Source organism: Crotalus tigris, unplaced genomic scaffold, assembly GCF_016545835.1.
Source record: "Crotalus tigris isolate CLP2741 ecotype Arizona unplaced genomic scaffold, ASM1654583v1 scf7180000018886.158148, whole genome shotgun sequence".
NCBI lineage: Eukaryota > Metazoa > Chordata > Lepidosauria > Squamata > Viperidae > Crotalus > Crotalus tigris.
Window position 1 is genome coordinate 57,590 of NW_024097257.1, and position 21,665 is coordinate 79,254.

Below are 21,665 nucleotides of genomic sequence, written 5' to 3' on the forward strand. Positions count from 1 at the left end.
TCTAATCAGACCACTTTTGTCATGTACCTTGGAGATAAATTGGTGCTACAAACATCTTAGAATGATTTGTTAATGTGCCTTGAATATATTCTACCCACATCCTACACTTAAGTTACTATATTAAACCAGAGCACACAAAATTGGGAATAAATTCTATGAAACTGACTTAAGTTTAATTTTGATTAGACTTGCCTAGAATGGAACACACATACACACAGACAGACAGTCTCTCTCTCTCTCTCTATCTCACACACACACACACACACAGAGAGAGAGAGAGAGACAGAGACAGAGACAGAGACAGAAATGAGATCTAGCATGGTATATTATTGGCTAAAGCAGTGGTTCTCAACCTTTCTAATGCTGCGACCCCATAATATAGTTCCCCATGTTGTGGTGACCCCCAACCACTTATACATCACCGGGTGCCAGGGGCGTGGCCAAAGAAAAGGGGAAAAAAATAGTGGACAGCCTTGTTTGGCGACCCCCGTGAAATGGTCGTTCGACCCCAAATGGGGTCCCGACCCACAGGTTGAGAACCACTGGGCTAAAGTTAAACACAGAGAGATCCTGGTTCTCATTCTGCCTTAGGCATGGAAGCCACCAGGTAATTTTTTGTGCCAGACACCCAGACCTAGACTAGGAAGTAAAAAGCATTGGACCAGCAGGGTAGTTTGTGGCTAATAAAATTTAGCTATGAGTGGAAAGTATTTTAGGAACATTTTGACATTCAGATGGTCCTCTTTTGACTTATAAAGTCAAAAACAGCAGCAGAACACTCCTAGTGAGTTTGGAATAGCTCTTGCAAATTCAACATTATGCACACTTTTGTTAATTTTGCTGAAGAAACTGATATATTGTTGGCATTCGTTATTGAATATGGAATTCTGTTTACCAAACTTAACGGCTTTGGATTACTTTATCTTTTGTTGCCTTTTAGGGAGTGGCAGCAAAAATGAGGAAGATTTTAAACTGGATTTTGAGATCAAGTCATATTCTACATGTATTTATGCAATTATGCTTCCAATGTTAGAAAAAAGCTTATACTGAAGTGTGTTGCTGGTGAAGCTAACCATGGAATAATTTTTTAAAAATGCTCAAATTTGCTGAATTGTTCCCAGTTCAACACTGCATGTAATAATACATCACCCAAAGTATACTAAGACTATTTGTCTTTATGGTAAAATTTATACAGTATAGCCTGTAAGGCCCAAATGAAGACAGAGCAGAATTTGGAGAATCTTGGAAATAGGCATAAATCATACACTAAGTTATATTTTGCATTTCTAACATGTTCTTTCTTCAACAGCAGTGGTAGCGATAGCACAATTTCTCTTAAGAAATCCACTTTCTTCTCTTTCTCTGTCTTTCTCTTTCCATACATGCTCCCGATGGAGTAGTTATTTGTTTTATAGTGGTCTCCAATGTGTTTTCACAATGCCTTAAATAAAAGTTACCGTTGAACAGATAAATTGCTTATTTCCATAAATAAGCTCAGAAATAAGCTAACATGTATTCTACGATCAGATGTGGTGTGAGGAACTTAAAATATGGCTGAAATATATGTCCCTGAAGTCTTTTTCAGTCTGGGAAACAGAGACATATTAGAAATTGTGGTTTAATAATATCCAGAGTGCCACTGGTTTCTCAGTCATTATTTAAATGAACGGGCTGAAAGCAACCATACAAGTTCTAATATACGATTTAAACTAGGCTAAGCCTAGTTCACCTCTTTAAAATTGACACAATATAATTGTAGAACAATGTGCTTACTTGCTAAAATAACAAGTCGCATGGAAAGCATTTGCATATATGATAAAATTCTAAGGAGAGCATTTACAGATAGTCCTTGGCTTACAATAATTGAGCCTGCATTTTCATTCATAAGTTGTGACATCAACTTCTACAGCTGTCCATTAAGGGAATCCATTGTTCGCTATGTTGGTTTTTACTGTAAACTAGAAGTAAATACCAGTTTCCAGCAAAAAATGTCGTAAATCAGAGTCATGTGACTGACGGGCACTGCAAACAGCCATAAACGCATGCTGGTTGCCAGGCACTCAAAATGTGGTTAGGTGTGTATGTGGGACAAATGTTGGAACTTTGAATCTGGGTCATAAGTCCCTTTTTAAGAGTCTATCTTTGTACGGTCTCTAAGCGATCAATTGTAAGTCAAGGATTACCTGTACAAGGGGAGAAACTGTGTAATGAGATAGAAAAGCAACAGTGATACATAACAGAATTAGCTTTAATAAATGAAAGCTGGAAGGTTACATTTCAACGCTTCTGGATCTTTTCTAAAAGTGACAGTGTGTAAACCGGAATAACAAATGCAAACTTGGAGGAGCAGCAGTAAATCTGGAATTGTGCTTTTCAACCTTGGCAACTTTGAGACATGTGGACCTCAACTCCCAGAATTCCCCTGTCAGAGTTCCACCAGCAGGCATTCTCAGACATAACCCTCCGTAGTTCTCACAAAGATGTTACACAAATATGTCTAGTTTAACGAAGAGAAGGACGAGGGGGGACATGATAGCAGTATTCCAGTATCTCACGGGCTGCCCCAAAGAAGAGGGAGTCAAGCTATTTTCCAAAGCGCCTGAAGGCAGGACAAGAAGCAATGGATGGAAACTAGTCAAGGAGAGAAGCAACCTAGAACTAAGGAGAAACTTCCTGACAGTTAGAACAATTAACCAGTGGAACAACCTGCCTCCAGAAGCTGCAAATGCTCCAACACTGGAAGTTTTTAAGAAGAGACTGGACAGCCATCTGTCCGAAATGGTGTGGGGTTTCCTGCCTGAGCAGGGGGTTGGACTAGATGACCTCCAAGGTCCCTTCCAACTTTATTATTATTATAAATAGTAACAGAACCTTGCAAGTCTGTATGCAAGACCCTTCACTCCTTTATCTTTGGGAGAACTAAGGATGGCCAAGCTGAGAGTTTTTCCCTAAAGAGACTGATGTATACAGTAAGTTTCAGAGAGTTGAATAAAAAGTACAGTATAAATGTGTAATTAATCCATGCTGACTCATACTGAAAGCCAGTGTCTGAAAGATTGTTACTAAAGACAGGGTATATCAAGAAGAAGCAGGAATTATACGGCATTATTTTTTGGCCTACTTTTTCCTCAACACTAAATTTGAACTAAAAACAGGATAGGTTCTGTTAGCTATTATTCCTTAATTATGAGAAATATTCATTTATGAGCTATATTTTAATAATATGCAGATTAAAATAACTGTCTGAAAGAAGGCACTGCAGAGAAATGCCCTTTTGTTATTGTCACTGGATGTTGCTATGCATCCTTCTTACTACTTTTATTTTTTCTAATGTAAATGGTTGCCAACGTTATCACTTTAAATACTGATATTGTACCAACTAAAGGAAATATCACAGATTTTTAAAAACTTTTCCCATCATAGTTAATATCTATTTTTCTCTTGCTGAAACAAGAGAAGGATCATACACAAGAAAGATATATTATTGTATGGGGAAGGTGGATAGATTATATCCAGAAAAAGTATGGAATTAAAAAGTTTCATTTATTTTATGAATGATTATTAAATATTATAGAGAATTGTTTTATAGGTTATGGAGTTAAAGGTTAATTATGACAAAAAAAATTCTCTTTTTTCTTTTCTTTTTTACCTTTTTCTTAATTATTATAAATTTTGTTATTATTAACCCTGTATTCTGCTCTGGGAAGTGAAGGGAGGGGGGTTGGGGGTGGGAGGGAGGGTAAGGGTTTTTTTTTCCTACTTTAAAATTTTATTGTATTTTTATAAATGCTTGTATGTTAAAAATAAAAAATTTTCAATAAAAAAAAGAAAAATAGATATTTTTTATAATTTGGTTAAAAAATCGTGGAGCAACGTAGATTTTCAACGTGGATGAAGTTAAGCCGAATATCTTTATGCTACATGATGTTAGATTAAAGAACATTAATGTTTCCTAGCTATGTGACTGACAGTGAGGCTTATATGGGCATTTCCCCTTTTTTTAGAGCAGGGGTCCCCAACCCCCGGCTCATGGACCGGTAGCGGGCCACGGCATGCCAGCAACCGGTCCGCACAAACAAGCAAAGCCCCATCTGTGGGATGCAGGCAGCACACAACCACACACCCTCCGATCTGTGGAAAACCCTTTCTCCACGGAACCGGTCCCTGGTGCCCAAAAGGTTGGGGATCTCTGTCTTAGAGAATTAGAACTAACTAGTATGATTTTAATGCCCTGTGCAGGTGTATCCAATTTTTCATGAATTATGACCATCTCTTTCTCCTCCTATTTAGAATCAGTTCCCAGTGGTGAAAATCAGAATGTGGCAGGAACAGATGAAGAGGCTGTGGATGAATACCAAGAATTAAATGCTAGAGAAGAGCAGGATATTGAAATCATGATGGAAGGCTGTGAATATGCTATCTCTAATGCAGAAGCTTTTGCAGATAAGCTGTCCAGAGAGCTCCAAGTTCTTGATGGGGTAAGGCTGCCTGTTGATGTATTCACTGACTGTATTCACAAGCAGTCAGTGAAAAATTCACTTGCTGGATTAGACAGAAGCCGCATTGGGATTCAGAGAAAGATTTATTATTATTTTTTTTACTCATTCTTAAATTTAAAGGGAGTAATGCTTGGTGGACAGAATTAATTTTGGTCTCTACTTCTGGAATGTATGGTTGTTGTTTTTTTCTTTTGAGTTATAAATTTGCTATGTCAGAAGTAGAGATTGTCCTGAAGTTATGATCATAATGAGCACGCTCGTTATGGTTGTAAATTGTAAGAGTTGTACATCGGGCCACCCATGACAACAACCTGATATTATGACGTTTTTGCAGTGGTTGTTAAGTGAATGTTGCAGTCATTAAACCAATGGTTCTCTATGGACCATTGTAAAATGTGGTCCCATGACCACAAGATGCTGCAAGCAGCTGTAAAAGTGAGCTGATTATTGAGCACCCAAAGCGCAGTCACATAATTTGGGTGGAGCGGGGGCGGCCACTGAAACTCCAAATCCAGGTTCTAAGTACTCCTACAGAAATCCATTGTAACTTCAAACATTTGCTAAGGAACTGGTTATAAATGGGGGACTACTTGTAGTTTTAGTCATATTTCAGAAAACTAATTCAAATTTCCACTGAATCACTAATGGCATCTCAAGAATGTATGTTAATTTAGTATCATGGTGGGCTGGTGCTCCTATTGAGTTCAGTATCAGGGTAAAACGTTTATTTATACTGCTTCTCTTCTGTGCTCTTACCTGCTCCTTACCTGCAATATGAAATACTGAAAGCTGCATATATACTGTAATTTGTCCAAGCAGCACTGTCTGATTAGTTTGTATTTAACACGTGGCGCATTTATCAAAAAGTTAAATGATTGCTTTTATATTGTATTTTTATTTCCTGTAAGCCACCTTGAGTTGCCGTGAGCGAGTAGACGGCAATATAGATTTTCCATATAAAATTTCCAAATAGGTAGGTAGGTAGGTAGGTAGGTAGGTAGGTAGGTAGGTAGGTAGATGGATGGATGGATGGATGGATGGATAGATAGATAGATAAATACTGTAGATAGATAGATAGATAGATAGATAGATAGATAGATAGATAGATAGATAGATAGATAGATAGACAGACAGACAGACAGACAGACAGACAGACAGAAAGAGACAGATATATAGATACTGTACATATATAGGTAGGTAGGTAGGTAGACAGACAGACAGACAGACAGACAGATAGATACTGTAGATAGATAGGTAGGTAGGTAGGTAGGTAGGTAGGTAGGTAGATAGATAGATAGATAGATAGATAGATAGATAGATAGATAGATAGACAGACAGACAGACAGACAGACAGATAGATACTGTAGATAGGTAGGTAGATAGACAGACAGACAGATAGATACTGTAGATAGGTAGGTAGGTAGGTAGGTAGATAGATAGATAGATAGATAGATAGATAGATAGATAGATAGATAGATAGATAGATAGATAGATAGATAAAATTGCTGCTGTTGTAGTCACCAGTTGTGTTTACTTCTAATTTGACTATTGGTTAATTCTGCTGCTTGCTTTATAGGCAAACATCCAGTCAATTATGGCCTCTGAGAAACAGGTGAACATTTTGATGAAATTGCTGGATGAGGCACTGAAAGAAGTGGACCAAATCGAGGTGAAGCTGAGCAGTTACGAAGAAATGCTCCGGAGTGTAAAAGAACAAATGGATCAGATTTCAGAAAGCAACCATCTCATTCACCTCAGCAACACGAACAACCTAAAACTGCTGTCAGAGATAGAGTTCCTTGTTGTAAGCATTGAAATGGTCTTAATTCCACGTATCATCCATACAAAATGTTTGGAGTGATTCACTGTAATATTTATGGGTTGGTTTGTTTACCAGAATCAAAACATAAGGCCAGGACAGATTGTCCTCAACTTACCACAGTTGATTTAGTGACCGTTCAAAGTTACAACAGCAGTGAAAAAAAAAGTGACTTATGCCCATTTTTCACACTTTATGACCGTTGGAACATCCCCATGGTCACGTGATTTACATCCAGATGCTTGGCAACTTATTCATATTTATGACGGTTGCAGTGACTTGGGGCCATGTGATCCCCTCTGACTTTTGCCACCTTCTGACAAGCAAAGTCAATTGAGAAGCCGGATTCACTTAACAACCATGTTACTAATTTGACAACCGCATTGATTCACTTAACAACGGTGGCAAGAAAAAGTTGTAAAATAGGGCAAAACTCACTTAACAAATTTCTCATTTAGCAAAATAAATTTTGGGCTCAGTTGTGGCCATAAGGTGAGGACTACCTGTAATCTAAAGATATCACAATAGTGTTTGTTGCCACCATGAAAACCTTTTGTGATTTGAAAATCTTTTGAGTTCCCCCCCCCCATTTCTCTATATATCTCAGATGTCATGATAGGTGCAGGGGTAGGCAACCTTGGCTCTTTTATGACTCGTGGACTTCAACTCCCAGAATTCCTGAGCCAGCATGGCTCAGCTTGGAAACTCTTCCTTTCCCCTCAGCATGGCTGGCTCAGGAATTCTGGGAGTTGAAGTCCACGAGTCATAAAAGAGCCAAGGTTGCTGTGATAGGGATGCAGAATACCAAACAGCACATTTTTCATCTTTAAACCAAAGCTGAAATTAACTTTTATTATTTTGGTAGTGGTTTGCTCTCCAAGTTTGATTCAATTTAGTTTCTAAATGTTTTGTTACCAGACTAGGTAACATCCCGTTACCAGAATAGGTAACATCATCATGATGTTGTTACCTGGTCTGGTAATGAAACATTCAGAAATTAAATTGAAACAAGCTTGGAGAGCAAACCACTGCCAAAATATAAAACAAGTATTTTCTATTATTATTTTATTATATAACAAGTTGTAAACAGATTCATTAAAGAGTATAGTGTAGATTAACCTCTTAGGATTTCTGCTAACTGCTAATTTACAGTTCATCTGTAGAATGTCAATCCTTGGCTTTCCTGGCACAAAATGCGTATTAATAGATGAAGGTTTCCAGAGAGGTGGGACTTAACTTTCTGTCAGGCCTGTCCTTCCACTCAGATCTCCCAGATCTCTCTTTCCACAGTATAAACTCAGAGGAGGTACCCTGTGTTACACCCTTTGATTGACATTTCTAATACCCAATTATCATAGGAGTGTTCTACAATAGGTGATAAAATAAACCACACTAATTTTAGTAAAAGACCATTCCAGGAGAACTAGATTAGGTTTATCAAATGATTTGGGCACCCCAATATACCTATAATTGAGATATAAGAGCTAATATGTGAAATATATAAATATGAGCGGGACAGTGGCCTAGAGGTGAAGACACTTGTCTCCCACTTGGAAGGTTGAGAGTTCAATCCTAGGCAGAGACAAATGTTTCTCTATCAGGGAGCAAAGAGAAAAATATCTGTTGCAAACTCTTCATAGGCATCAGGAAGGGCATCTGGTCAGTAAATGCTCAGCTCCATTCAGTACCCCACCTGAAGCAAGGGATTACAGGGTTTGTTAAAAAAAAAAAAAGTGGAACATATAAATATACTTTTAAATGGTGAAAAAACAGATAAACTGCAGTATCAAGTAGAGTGAGATAAACTATACATGCATTAAAAATTAAAACAGCAGCTGATATAGTAGTGTAGCAGAGTTGCCTTAACAGGCAAATCCATTTGTTTGTTTGTTGTGTCCGGTCTTTATTATTTTTACCAATTACTCAAGGCAGCAAACATATCCGACACACCTATCTCCTCTTATTTTCTTCACAACAACAATCCTATGAGGTGAATTGGGTTGAGAGAGTGACTGGCCCAGGGTTAACCAGCTGGCTTTCAGAGCTAAGGTGTGCCTTAACCACCAAGCCAAACTGGCTCTCTTAATATGTTTCACAGATCCTAGAGACCCTTTGGCAAAATTCTGGAGACAAGTTGTAATTCAGGAGAATATCTGGAAGATGACACTTTGAGGAAGCGTGATTGAAATGATCTTATTAAAACATGTGGAAAAAAGAATAGTTGGGCTTGTTTTTTATAACTAAGAAAAAGTAAATTGTGCTTGAGAGTTGGGTTTTCCTGTTGTTATTGCAGAACCATATGGATTTGGCCAAAGGTCATATCAAGGCCCTCCAGGAAGGAGACCTCTCCTCTTCACGCGGCATTGAGGCCTGCACAAATGCAGCAGACGCACTTTTACAATGCATGAATGTAGCTCTTCAGCCAGGTAGGCATTAGAAAAAAAAAAACAGCTGTATATATTGTGACCATATCGTCTGATTGGAATGTTCTGCTTTCCTTAAGTTCTTAAAAAAAACCTAAAATCAAATCAATCTTTGTTGTTGTCAGACCTGCCACAACTTAAACCTCTAAACCAGAGTTTCTCAACCTTGACAATTTTAAGGCATGTGGACTTCAACTCCCAGAATTCCACAGCCAGCAATGCTGGCTGGGGAATTCTGGGAGTTGAAGTCCACATGCCTTAAAATTGTCAAGGTTGAGAAACACTGCTCTAAACAGAAACCATCCTTGGCTCCATTTGTTGAGAAAGGTATAGTTTATTAGAGATCAAGTGTATTGCAATATTGCAAAGCCAAAACTGAGATTTGTTCTACTCCCCCCACCCATCTTAACAGTTTCTCAGTGCCCACCCTGGTGTAACCAGTCAGGTTCAAACAAGATGTTTTCATAACAGTTGGTCCAAGTGCAGTTTGGTATGATGCTCCCTCCTCCTTCCAACTGGGTGATCTTGAGGCAGCATCTCGAGAAGGCATAGCACTTACTTTCGTTACCCCAAGCATTCTCCCCTTCATTCCACCTCCCTACTGTTCATGGCATCTGTCACCACGTAGCAGTGAAGCACAAGCGAGCACAAGGTGGCAGCTGACAGTTGTAGTCACTAACCAAAGTAAAAAAAAAAAAACAGGCTTCAAGATAGAACTATAAGTGACAGTGAGCAGCATACAGTTCAGTTTTTGTTTTAACTACAATAAATGTTAAAGATATAAAGTTCTACTTAAATATGAGTGATTTGGGCTAAAATAAAAGCTAGGTTTGTCCTAAATTTAGAGCTAGGAATAAGTCACACTTAGCCTATTATAATCAGGCAAGTTCAGTTGCTTTTGTAATCTTACTTTATGTGGACCATGCAGAACCGGATTATGTGATATGTGGCCTCTGGATTAGTGTCAGACAGCAGGAGCTCTGCATATTGTAGAAAGTAAGGAGGACAACCTTTTTTTAAATATATATTTTTTTATTTTTTAAACCAACAAAACAAAACGTAACACACATAGTTGTTCGTCCATTGATTTCGATGAAGACCTTGACATCTTGTGGGTTATGGGCCATCAGCGATGTGTCCGTAGATGGCTAATAAGACCGATGTTGGCATGGAATGTTCTGCCACATACTGAGCAAAGAAATGTAGACACTGTTACTTCAGCATTTACAGCTCTGGCTTTGCGGAGTGCTCGCTTCTCTTGTGTCAAGATTGTCCTTCTGTGTTCATATGTCTGGCAACCCTGGTATACCAAGGTGCGCATGTTGGTCGATCATGCGCCAGAAGTTCCCAAAAGATGGTGTTAATATCCAGGGACTTGAGAGGCTTTCAATGTGTCTTTGTATTGCTTCTTTTGTCCCCCATGCGATCACTTTCCTTGAGACAGCTCACCATAGAAGAGCTGTTTAGGGATGTGATGATCTGGCATCCTTACAACATGGCCTGCCCAGCGCATGTTATCGCATGTTATGCGATGCGCATAACACACATACACACACAGTGTATACTCCTGCCTTTTTTTTAATAGCAATTTCGTAACGGTAATCTTCTATATTTACATTTTCCCCCCTTATTTTCTTTAGAATATTTATCCTTGTTGTCCTGTTGTTTTTATTATACACACTTCCACTTTTGACCTTTCCACCTTTATTCTCCTCTATTATTTCTAGTCTTCAACCAGTCATACCACTTGTTCCATGTTAGATAGTACTCTGTGTCTTCCTTTTCTTTTATCTCTTTTGTTAATTTGTCCATCTCAGCACACTCCAGGATTTTTCTTATCACTTCTTCCAACGAGGACAACCTTGATGGCAATATACAGGTTCCATTGCCTAGGCAGGAGGGCTTGAAGCATTTTTAAAATCCCGAACAAGATAACCTTTGTAGGTCGCAGCTCAGGAAGACATAAGATTCGCAAGATTCTGTTATTGCCAATCTTGCCAGATATTTTTAGAACATAGAATAATAGGGTTTGAAGGGAACTTGGAGTTCTTCTGCTTCAAACCTCTGGTCAAGCAGGACATTTTGGACAAATGGCTGTCCAGTCTGTCCTTGAATCCTCCAGGGATGGAGCACCCTTAACTTCTGGAGATAAGCGATTCCACCGATTAATTATTCTCACTCTCAGCCTTTCTGTGGAGTTGATTTCCTGGTCTTGTCCGGCCTATTAGGAGAGTTGATGTATATGTACCATATTTTCCGGCGTACAAGACGACTTTCTAGGCATGCAAATGGGCGCCGAAGTCGGGGGTCGTCTTATACGCCGAGTTGTCCTATGCGCCGGAAAATACGGTAGGTTTGCCCTTGAAGACCAGTGGGCCTTTTCTTTCTTCCAAGAGTAGGTTTGGCCTGATCCTGCTAGCCTTTCACAAAGAACTGAAGACCTGCATGTGCTCCAGAGCATGGGGTTGGGAGATTAAAGGGCCTGTGAAATGTTAGCATTGTTGAATGTTTGCTGTGTTTGTTCTCGGTGACCATTGGAGGTTTTCATGCTTTTGTATTGTAGCCCACATATTGTTAGCCTTCTAGAGTTGTAATCTGCGATTTATAGGAATGGTCATATATAAATAGTATAAATAAATGGTATTAATTAATTAATTAATTTTGGGAGGGTAAAACCAATAGTTTTATTTAGAAGGAGAGTAATTAACAGTTCTGCAGGTTGCCTGTAGACTTGGCAACAGAGGAGACTGAGAGGCTCCACTTCTCCTGAATTATTTTATTTATAGATCACATTTTGAAATTGCCCATCTCCCTCACAGAGTGACACCCCTGTAACGTTTATGGTTTCAAAGCCTCTCTCCCATTTTCTGATCTTAGGACATGAATTGCTTTATGCGATCAATCAGCAGCAGCAGCGATTCAGCGACCTGCGTGAGCTGTTTGCACGAAGACTAGCCAGTCACCTCAACAATGTCTTCGTTCAACAGGTGCTGCTTTTCTCTTTTCTCACTTTGTAGCTGGTTCCTCGCTTTAGTTTTCAGAGTTTTCAAGAAACTCTGTCCCAGTAAAAGCTGTTTCTTAAACATCTCCTTGCGCATTTCTCCATAACGAAATTTGGAATAGAAAACAACGTGAAGTTCATGATTCTGGTTGCCAGTATCCTTTACCTAAAATCGATCGATTTCCAGTGGGCATCTAAGTGAACAGATACTGCCTGATTTTTTTTTAAATGTGGGGAATCCAGCCTCTATTCTTTTTCTTTTTTGCTGAAATTGGCATTAATTCAGGCAGCTTTGTAAACGTATTGCAGATTTGGCTAGGTTAAAATAACAGGTGTAGGTAAGAATGGCATTTTTTTTGTAGCACGTTTTTTATAATTATGCCATATGGAAAAAAATATACCCGTGTTTCCCCGAAAATAAGACTGGGTCTTAATTTTTTTTTGCCTCCAAAAGAGGTCTTATTTTGGGGGGGTGTCTTTTATACTCATGTCTGGCACCGACAGCCCAGCCCAGCCCAGCTAGTCCAATACTTCTGACCAAAGGAGCAACTTCATTCTGCAGCTGCATTGCGGCCTGCATTTTGTAGTCAGGCCTTTCCGGAAGGCCTCTGCAGCTGAGTACTGAGCTATGGATTCAATTCATAGTTCAGTTCCCGGCTGCATAGGTCAGGGATAGGCAGCCTTGGCTCTTTTATGACTCGTGGACTTCAACTCCCAGAATTCCTGAGCCAGCTGTACTGGCTCAGGAATTCTGGGAGTTGAAGTCCACGAGTCATAAAAGAGCCAAGGTTGCCTACCCTGGCATAGGTTTTGCAGAACCGAGCTATGGATTGAATCCATAGCTCAGTTCTCGGCTGCAGTGGCCTTCTGGAAAGGCCTATGACTGAGAAATGCAGGCCTAGCTGCAGAAGACGCTGCAGAAATGGGCTGGTGAGGAGAAGCCTGGCTGCCAGGTAAGTGGGTGCGGGGGGTGTGGGGCAGCTCCACCCTCCCCATCCCTGCCCTAGCTTGATTGTTAGGTGCGTGCCTCGCCCCAAACTAGGGCTTATTTTTGGGGTAGGGCTTACATTAGGCCCACCCCCCCCCAAAATCAAGCTAGGACTTATTTTCGGGGTAGGCATTACTTACGGGGAAACAGGGTATTAGTTGGTATTAGTTGAGAGCCTTTGATCCAATGAAGATGAGCATTGAGTCATATCCAGGAAGACACTTTTTAATTGTACAATAACATTAAGATTGACTAGAATAGCCTTTATCCATGTAAGCCAGTGGTTCTCAACCTTTCTAATGCCGCGACCCCATAATACAGTTCCCCATGTTGTGGTGACCCCCAACTACTTATACATCACCGGGTGCCAGGGGCGTGGCCAAAGAAAAGGGGAAAAAAATGGCGGACAGCCTTGTTTGGCGACCCCCGTGAAATGGTCGTTAGACCCCAAATGGGGTCCCGACCCACAGGTTGAGAACCACTGATGTAAGCCTTATGTATTTTACTCCACAATAATAAGATAGTCCAAAAAGGCAGTGATTAATATTGTTATATGGAATGATTTATTGCCATCTAAAAGAGGTCTCCTTTGGAGGCATGTCTAGCATTCTAGAATGAATAAGAAAATAAACAATCCACAGTGTTATTAAAAGGCCATCCATGGCCCAAACATCTGAGCCAGTGTTCTTCAATCTTGATAGTTTTAAGATATGTGGATTTTGATTTCCAAAATTCTCCAGGCAATCTTCAAAGAGCTGGGCCAAATTGAAAAGCAAAACATTCCAACTGTGAATATCCTATCCAGATTCAACCTTGTGTAGGGCATGATGGATAGTTTTACTATACTATACCATAACAACTCAGTTCCAAATTTGTCCTTTGCATTCGTCTTCCCAGATTTGTCCTTAGGTTGCTATTTAGAATACTGCAAATGAAACAGATGGAAATCATACTGTGATGATGCAAAAATATAAAACAATATCCTATTTTTTAAGAGAATCTACTTTTCTGGATTATTGATATACATTATTCTGATGATTAAAGAGATTGTTCTGTTTGTTAACTGAAATGTGTGAGTCATCACAAATATATATAGATATATATAGTGATCTCCAGATGGTTCTGCAATTGTACATTTATTCATCTTAAAGTGTTACATTCACCATTCAAGCTCTGTTGCGGATTGTTTGGGCAAATCTATTCAGTTCTCTGTATTTTTTATCCCTGTATTTTATCTTCAAATAGTTTATTGAACTGGAGAAGGGTCTCAGTAACAGGTCCTACTATCTTTCGGTTTCTGTGAGTATAGAGTTTGAATCAAGCTGCTTGAATTTTACTCGGCTTCTTTTTAAACAAGGCTTGCTAAATCTAACTATTTCTTGCAGCGTTGCCTCTGTAAAATAGAAAATATGGCTTATGAGTTGAAGAATAAGTCTTTGTGACAGCTACGTCTTCTTTAAATCTTTCACAGTTTGAGCACTTGGTAAAGAAGTCCATCTTAGATAAGAAGATAATGAATTTAAATAGACAATGTTTAAAGTATATGGTTAATATGAAATGTATGATTAAAGTGTATCAAAGTAAGTTGCTTGTGAATACAAATGGATGCACTAGCTTATTATCTCTATCATAATGGATCATTTCCAAAGGTACATTTTTCCCCATTAGATAATTCTTTCCAATTACTAAATTATATATGGCGTCCTTCTTATCCTCTTCCTAGAAGTTGGTTTGTGCTTGGTTCTCATTGACTCATTTGAGCCTTTTGTCCAATTGAGCAAGTTTTTTCTTAATTTATTTCTTTTCTTGCAAAACATGCGTTTTCCCAAAGTCTTCCTTGTCGTGAATGGATTAATCAGTTTTGACTGCATAAGAATCCATCCCGGGAAAATAAGTTTGCCATAGCAAATGTGTATGTGTGTGTGGGGGGGAAATTGACAAGAAGGAGCATGGAAATTTTGAAAGCATGTTGCTGAGGCTCCCACTAAAATGACTGTTGTTATAATAGTGGCCATTCGACACATCAGTTTACAAGTAATTAGTGGGGATATTCCTTGGAGACCCAGTTTTGTCTAGTGGCAAAGGCACCAGGCTAGAAAACAGGAAATCTGCAAACCTATTGGTAAATGTGTAGGTTAACTGACTAGCTTAGTAAATATAAATTCTACATATCAGTGCTGGGTCAATCACATTTTGCAATTTATTCCAGTTTATCAATCCCAAGATATAGTGATAGTGATTTTCTTTGAATTTTTATTAAACAAAAGTTAAGAAGTTGGATCACCTAGATAAGGTCTTGGGTTTTTTTTCTCGGTGGACAAATAGTTGGTCAATAGTGTGGCTTAAATGTACATGAATGGTATTTGTTAACTAGCACTGCTTTGTGTTAACATCTTGTCTGGAGTTGCATGTCAGAGGCGTTTAACAAATTTTACTTAAAAATTGTCCTTGACAAGATTGAAGAGTATAAGTCAAGGCAAAGATTACATGTAATGGTTAACTTCCATCTCGCAGATAATTGGAATCCTTGTATACTTGTATAAATTTATATTAATTAATCAAGTTGTAAGTTTCATGAGGGCCATTTTGAACTCTTCAGCGGAAGATGCAACTCCTGATAAGACGGATGCATTGTGGTTAATCTGTAATCCAGTGTTTATTTGTCCTTTATGTTGTTTCTGAACGCTACAGCCATTTTGTTTTTCACAGAACAGCAGGGAGGCATAACTAACCAATGGCAAGCAGAGTCTCTTTTCTGTGATTAAATGGCAACCTCTTGGGCTGTCTGGGTTGGCAGATTTACCGCTATAATTTATTTCAAGCAGCTTCCTTCTGTTGCTTCCTTCCACAAAGGGCCATGACCAGAGCTCCACTCTTGCCCAGCACTCTGCTGAGTTGACCTTGCCAAACCATCACCCTTTTCACCGAGATCTGCTCCGGTATGCCAAACTTATGGAATGGTTAAAGAACACAGATTATGGGAAATACGAAGGGCTGACGAAGGTAAGTCGCTCAAAGAGCGAAATCGGGTATGGAGTATGGCACTCTTGCAAAATCAAAGCACCCTTTTCATCTGCAGACCTCTTGGATTGTGATGTCAGATTATTCCCCAGAACGTGACAGCGCTTGAATTTGGGGGAAAGTTAACTACTCCTTTACAAGATCTTTTTAAGATGATATATTAAGAGGGGTGGGAGGGGAATGCTTTCCTTAGAGTGCTTGCAGTTTTTCTTGGCCATCACATAAAACTACTTTTTATTAAAGAGAAAGACAGTAATGACGCAAACTGAAATCAGAAAAAGATGAAAAATAGAAAAAGATAAAGGAGGAAAAAAAGAAAAGAAAAGAAACAGCAAAAACGAATACTTAAAAAAGCAAATCAGATCAAATCAGCGGCATGCCAGGAATTATTATTATTTCCAGTCTTCACTAAATAGCCTGGTTGTTCCGATTTGCTTTATCCCAAGATGTTATTATCGGATCAATCTGATTTTATTTCCTTGCCCACAGCCAAGTACTTTTCTATAGTCTGCACAGTACGCTGTAGTGTTAACCCTGTCCCTTTTTAGATACTTTAGAACAGTGGTCCCCAACTTTTTTGGCACCAGGGACTGGTTTCGTGGAAGACAGTTTTTCCACAGACCGGTGTGTGTGTGTGTGTGTGTGTGTGTGTGTGGAAGAGGAGTGGTTTCAGTTTCGCTCTCTTTCCCACCCTCACCTACAGCTGTGCGGCCTGGTTCTTAACAGGCCACGGACCCTGGAGGTTGGGGGACCCCTGCTTTAGAATAACTATATTTTTTCCTTTTATCTTAATTAACTGTGGCCCGTTAATTAAGATTGATTTGATTTAAGAAGCAAAAGTACAAGCAAATTAATATTTTCCTCATCACCTATGAAATTACATATATATATATATACACCAGCGCAAAAGAATTGAGGCCTTTGAACTGTGGTGCTGGAGAAGACTCCTGCGAGTCCCTTGGACTGCAAGGCGTTCAAACCGGTCAGTCCTAGAGGAGATCAACCCCGACTGCTCTTTAGAAGGCCAGATCCTGAAGTTGAAACTCAAGTACTTTGGCCACCTAATGAGAAGGAAGGACTCACTGGAAAAGGGCCTAATGCTGGGAAAGATTGAGGGCAAGAGAACAAGGGGACAACAGAGAATGAGGTGGCTGGATGGAGTCACTGAAGCAGTAGGTGTGAACTTAAATGGACTCCAGAAGATGGTAGAGGACAGGAAGACCTGGAAGAACGTTGTCCATGGGGTCGCGATGGGTCGGACACGACTTCGCAATTAACAACAACAACAACATATACACCAGATACAATTTCATGGCATCTTCCCATACCAACCCCCTTTTTATCTTTTCTCGGCCATTTTCACTAGGTTTCAATTGTATTGGCATTTCAGTTGCTTTGGCTGGTGGCTTGTCTCATGGCCATCAGACAAGAGCAGGATGCTTCTGTCTAGAGCAGTGGTTCTCAACCTGTGGGTCGGGACCCCATTTGGGGTCGAACGACCATTTCATGGGGGTCGCCAAACAACGCAGTCCGCCATTTCCACCCCCCCTTTTCCTTAGCTGTGCTACTCCCTTTTATTCTATTGGCTTTTGAAAGCCAATAGAATAGACTCTCTTGAATAGAGTCTAATTCTATTGGCTTTCAAAAGCCAATAGGAATTGTCCAGGCTGTCTCTGCCCTGCTGAGCCCGCCAAAAGTCCCATTCTGCAAACGGTGCTGCAGCAGTTGAGTAGTCCTCGACTTACGACCGGTTGAGTACTCCTCGACTTACGACCGGTTTGGGGTCGCGGCATTAAAAAGGTTGAGAACCATTGCTCTATAGGCATACTTGCTTTTAAGTATGCTTAACGTTTCTTTTTGCATATCTGTAACAATTACAATGGGAAATTGAGAAAGAAACCCCCCAAAAAACCTGGCCTTTGTGCAGAAGATATTATTTATGGATTTCACATTAGTGATCTTTTGCCAAAGTAGGCATGCTTAGCAGAGCAATATTGTTGTAAAATTAAACATATGTGAAAGTTTTGCAATATGGCACTGGACTGGTGCAAGACTTTGGCATGGGTGAATTGGTGTCTGTTGGCTAGAGCAGGGATCCTCAATCTTGGCTACTTTAAGACTTGTGGACTTCAATTCCCAGAGTCAGCAAAGCTGGCTGAGGAATTCTGGGAGTTGAAGTCCACAGGTCTTGAGGACCCCTGGGATAGAGTACCAAAGCAATTAGTAAAAAAAATTGGTAAAATTTGTAAAAAAAAAAATAATCTCCCAGACTTATTGTTTTATAACCTAGAGCAGTGGTTCTCAACCTGTGGGTCGGGACCCCATTTGGGGTCGAACGACCATTTCACGGGGGTCGCCAAACAACACAGTCCGCCACCTTTTCCCCCCTTTTCCTTAGCTGTGCTACTCCCTTTTATTCTATTGGCTTTTGAAAGCCAATCGAATAGACTCTCTTGAATAGAGTCTAATTCTATTGGCTTTCAAAAGCCAACAGGAATTGTCCAGGCTGTCTCTGCCCTGCTGAGCCCGCCAAAAGTCCCATTCTGCTAACGGTGCTTCACCAGTTGAGTAGTCCTCGACTTACGACCGGTTGAGTAGTCCTCGACTTACGACCGGTTGGAGGTTGCGGCATTAAAAAGGTTGAGAACCACTGACCTAGAGTAAAGGTAAATGAAGTAAGCTCTTCTCTTAATTCTGTCTTTTGTTCTTTACTGCTGTTCACATACTAATTTGTCAAAATTATCTTAAATATATGGACACAAAAACAGCCGAATTGTTTGTATTCTCTCTTGGAGCCAACCGTGTCTCCTTTTCTTTTAAGAACTATATGGATTATTTATCACGTTTGTATGATAGAGAGATAAAGGACTTCTTTGAAGTGGCCAAGATTAAAATGACAGGCGCAACTAAGGAAGGAAAAAAGTTTGGTAAGTTTTGTTTTTTTTTTTAAAAATGAAATACTGAAGAATCTTTTTTGCAGTTCAGCACTCAGAATGTAACGGAAATACAGAATTATTTCAAGCATCTTAAAAATATCTCTTTGCTAAATGTAAATAAATATCATTTATTCATTAGTAATAATTATGCCTCAGACAAGTCTCAGCCCTATGCATAAAAAGGGAGGTAAATAAGAAACTATAAAGTCATCTTCTGCAACACGTTCACCAGAAATGAAATAAAGTTGCAGACATCCTACAAGGTTGTTAAAATTGTTAAGAGTTTGAGAGGAAGCTCAGTGTTGTTATGTAAATTAGATAATAATACATGGGCTGGAAAGATTTATTGAACTAAACCCCCGGCTCTTTGCTTGACAGACACAGTAACAGTGAGCCTTGTTTAAACTGTTGTTGGGGCTACCTAATTTTCTATGGATGTGATTCCAGCCAAGCAGGATTTCTCTTAAATGCTGTTGATGGATCCTAGGAATGGATTCTTCTAAATATCTTGGTTATGGAATGTACACGCACGCACACATACACACACACACACACACACACACACACACACACACACACAGAGAGAGAGAGAGAGACCTCTCCAGCCATATACAGGTCGTCCTCAACTTACAACAGTTTGCTTAGTGACCATTCAAAGTTACAAAGGCACTGAAAAAAAGTGACATGCCTGTTTTTCACACTTACGACCATTGCAGCATCCCCATGGTCACGTGATCAAAGTTTCAGAGAGGAAATATTTAATGTGGTAGTTTGAGACTTGTACTAAAGATACTTGTATGTTATTGAATTATCGATTAACTCAGCCGCCACGTTGCTTTTAAAATACTTAAATGTAAAATTAGAAAATCAATAAAACATTATAAAAAAAAAAGCTTCAGTTGCTTGGCAACCGGCTCATATTTATGACAGGTCACGCGGTCCCCCACTGCGACCTTCTGACAAGCAAAATCAATGGGGAAACCAGATACCACTTAATAACTGTGTCAGTAACTGTGACAAACTGCAGTGATTCACTTAACGACCGCGGCAGGAAAATCGTAAAATGGGGCAAAACGCACTTAACGACTGTCTCACCTTAGCAACAGAAAGTTTGGGCTCAATTGTTGTCGTAAGTCAAGGACGACCTGTATACAACTACCTTTTTGGAGGGGGAAAAAAATGCATATTACTTCTAGCAGCTTGGTTTTGTTTTGTTTTTTAATCAGCAAGACTGCTTTTTGTTTTTTTTTTTAATGGAAAGCAAGTAGGATATTGACGAGGTATAGGGAGAAGCCATTAAAAAATATATACACAATTCCATTTCTGTGAGTAAACAGATCTTTTCTTGACGTGCCGTTTGAGTTAGGCCGGATCCAGAATCTTTTCCTCCTTCAAGAGTAGAACATTGATGCAACCAGTCAGAGCCTGCCCAGTGTAGAAAAATATAAATATTGCTATGTGCAGCTAAATTCTTAATGCATTTGCTCCATTTTTAAATGGTTGAATATCCATATCCTTGATGGTTTCTTTTTTTTAAAAAAAAAGTCACTATTTGATTACATTGTTTTAACTTTTAACTATTTACAGATGTGGAATTATCTGAAATGTGTTTTGTTTTGTCTGCATTTGATGAAAAAATCCAGTAAGACAAACTGACAGTTGTGAGTTACTGTATTTTTAAGTTTAGCTTAATATACCTGGTGTGTAGAAAAGATCTCTCTGGCTGTCTACTCTAAAAAAATAATCTCTCAGCTAAATCTTAACAGAGGTTCATGATGTTCTTATGTTAAATGGTTTTAACAAATCTTTTTCTTCCTGTGATAGATCAGAATAGATTTAGTCATGGGAATCTGCAGCAGACAGTCAAGCTGTGTCATACAGAAATGATATCATTGTACAAATGATGCAAATTGTATATTTGTGTGGTATGCATAGCTTACTTGGAAGTAAATCCACTTGAATTCTATGACTTTTTTTTTTTTTTAAATAACCAGGTACAGGATTCCACTGAATTGTATTTCCTGTGGGCACTTTCTAACTATACCATCAATCATTTGGTCAGCTGGTATTAGTTGAGAATGTAATTTCCAGATTTCTTACAGTATTAGTTTAACATTTTCTCTGATTTTGTATTTGCAATTGCAACGTTTGTCTCCTCCATCTGTGCACAAACCCAGACACAGTTACATTACAGCAAAAAGGATAGAAAGCAATCCTGTATTACACATGAAAAACTTATTATTAACCTATCCAAGTTGTAAAAAATGAGGCTATTTGTATGCTTCTGTATAAAGACACACCTTTGCCTCATGCAGTGACATACACTTTAAAGATTTGATAAGCCTTTCACAGCTTTCCTTAGTGGACCTCGGGGTCTTTTGAGGAAGATTTCTCAGGAAAATGATTATTTGATGTTGCTGTATAAAGTAGCATTTTATCTCTTGGCTCACAACTTGGATTGTCCCATTATGGTCGGGAAGAGCCTAAGAATGCAAAGCTGAAGGTGTCAAGAGAGGCACTAGAGTCTAGAAGATGACCAAAGAAAGTGGTTTTTTTCATACAGTCCAAGAAAATTGTATCCACATCCCTTGCCATGCTGCAGAGAAAGTTGGGGTCAACTTCCAGTTTAGGGTAAAATAGCAATAGCACTTAGACTAATATACCGCTTCACAGTGCTTTACAGCCCTCCCTAAGCGGTTTACAGAGTCAGCCTGTTGCCCCCAAACAAACTGGATCCTCATTTTACCGACCTTGAAAGGATGGAAGGCTGAGCCAACCTTGAGCCGGTGAGAATCGAACTTCTGGCATTGAGCAGTGAGTTAGCCCACAACACTTCATTTCTAACCACTGCACACCACCATGGCTCTTTCTCCAAAAAATAAAAACACAGTTGCCCTTAAATCAAACTTGACTCCTGGTAATTACATAAGGCACATCCATGTAGTTTGGTTTGCAGCAATGCAGAAAAAGGTGCACAC

At 39.3% G+C, this 21,665-nt stretch overlaps 1 protein-coding gene across 7 annotated transcripts in view; it reads left to right on the plus strand.

The window, feature by feature from the left end:
- The window catches only part of EXOC1 (exocyst complex component 1), a 44,086-nt gene that overhangs the window by 7,121 nt on the left and 15,300 nt on the right, over positions 1 to 21,665 (plus strand). For 4 of the 7 annotated variants that reach the window (XM_039357290.1, XM_039357292.1, XM_039357291.1 and 1 more), the window contains 6 exons: positions 4,291 to 4,478; positions 6,076 to 6,303; positions 8,612 to 8,744; positions 11,619 to 11,728; positions 15,584 to 15,733; positions 18,573 to 18,678. In XM_039357290.1, the coding sequence (XP_039213224.1) occupies positions 4,291 to 4,478; positions 6,076 to 6,303; positions 8,612 to 8,744; positions 11,619 to 11,728; positions 15,584 to 15,733; positions 18,573 to 18,678 (915 nt within the window). Of the gene's footprint in view, positions 1 to 4,290; positions 4,479 to 6,075; positions 6,304 to 8,611; positions 8,745 to 11,618; positions 11,729 to 13,975; positions 14,030 to 15,583; positions 15,734 to 18,572; positions 18,679 to 21,665 lie in introns of all 7 variants that reach the window. The other 3 variants (XM_039357286.1, XM_039357289.1, XM_039357288.1) reach the window with 1 other exon arrangement.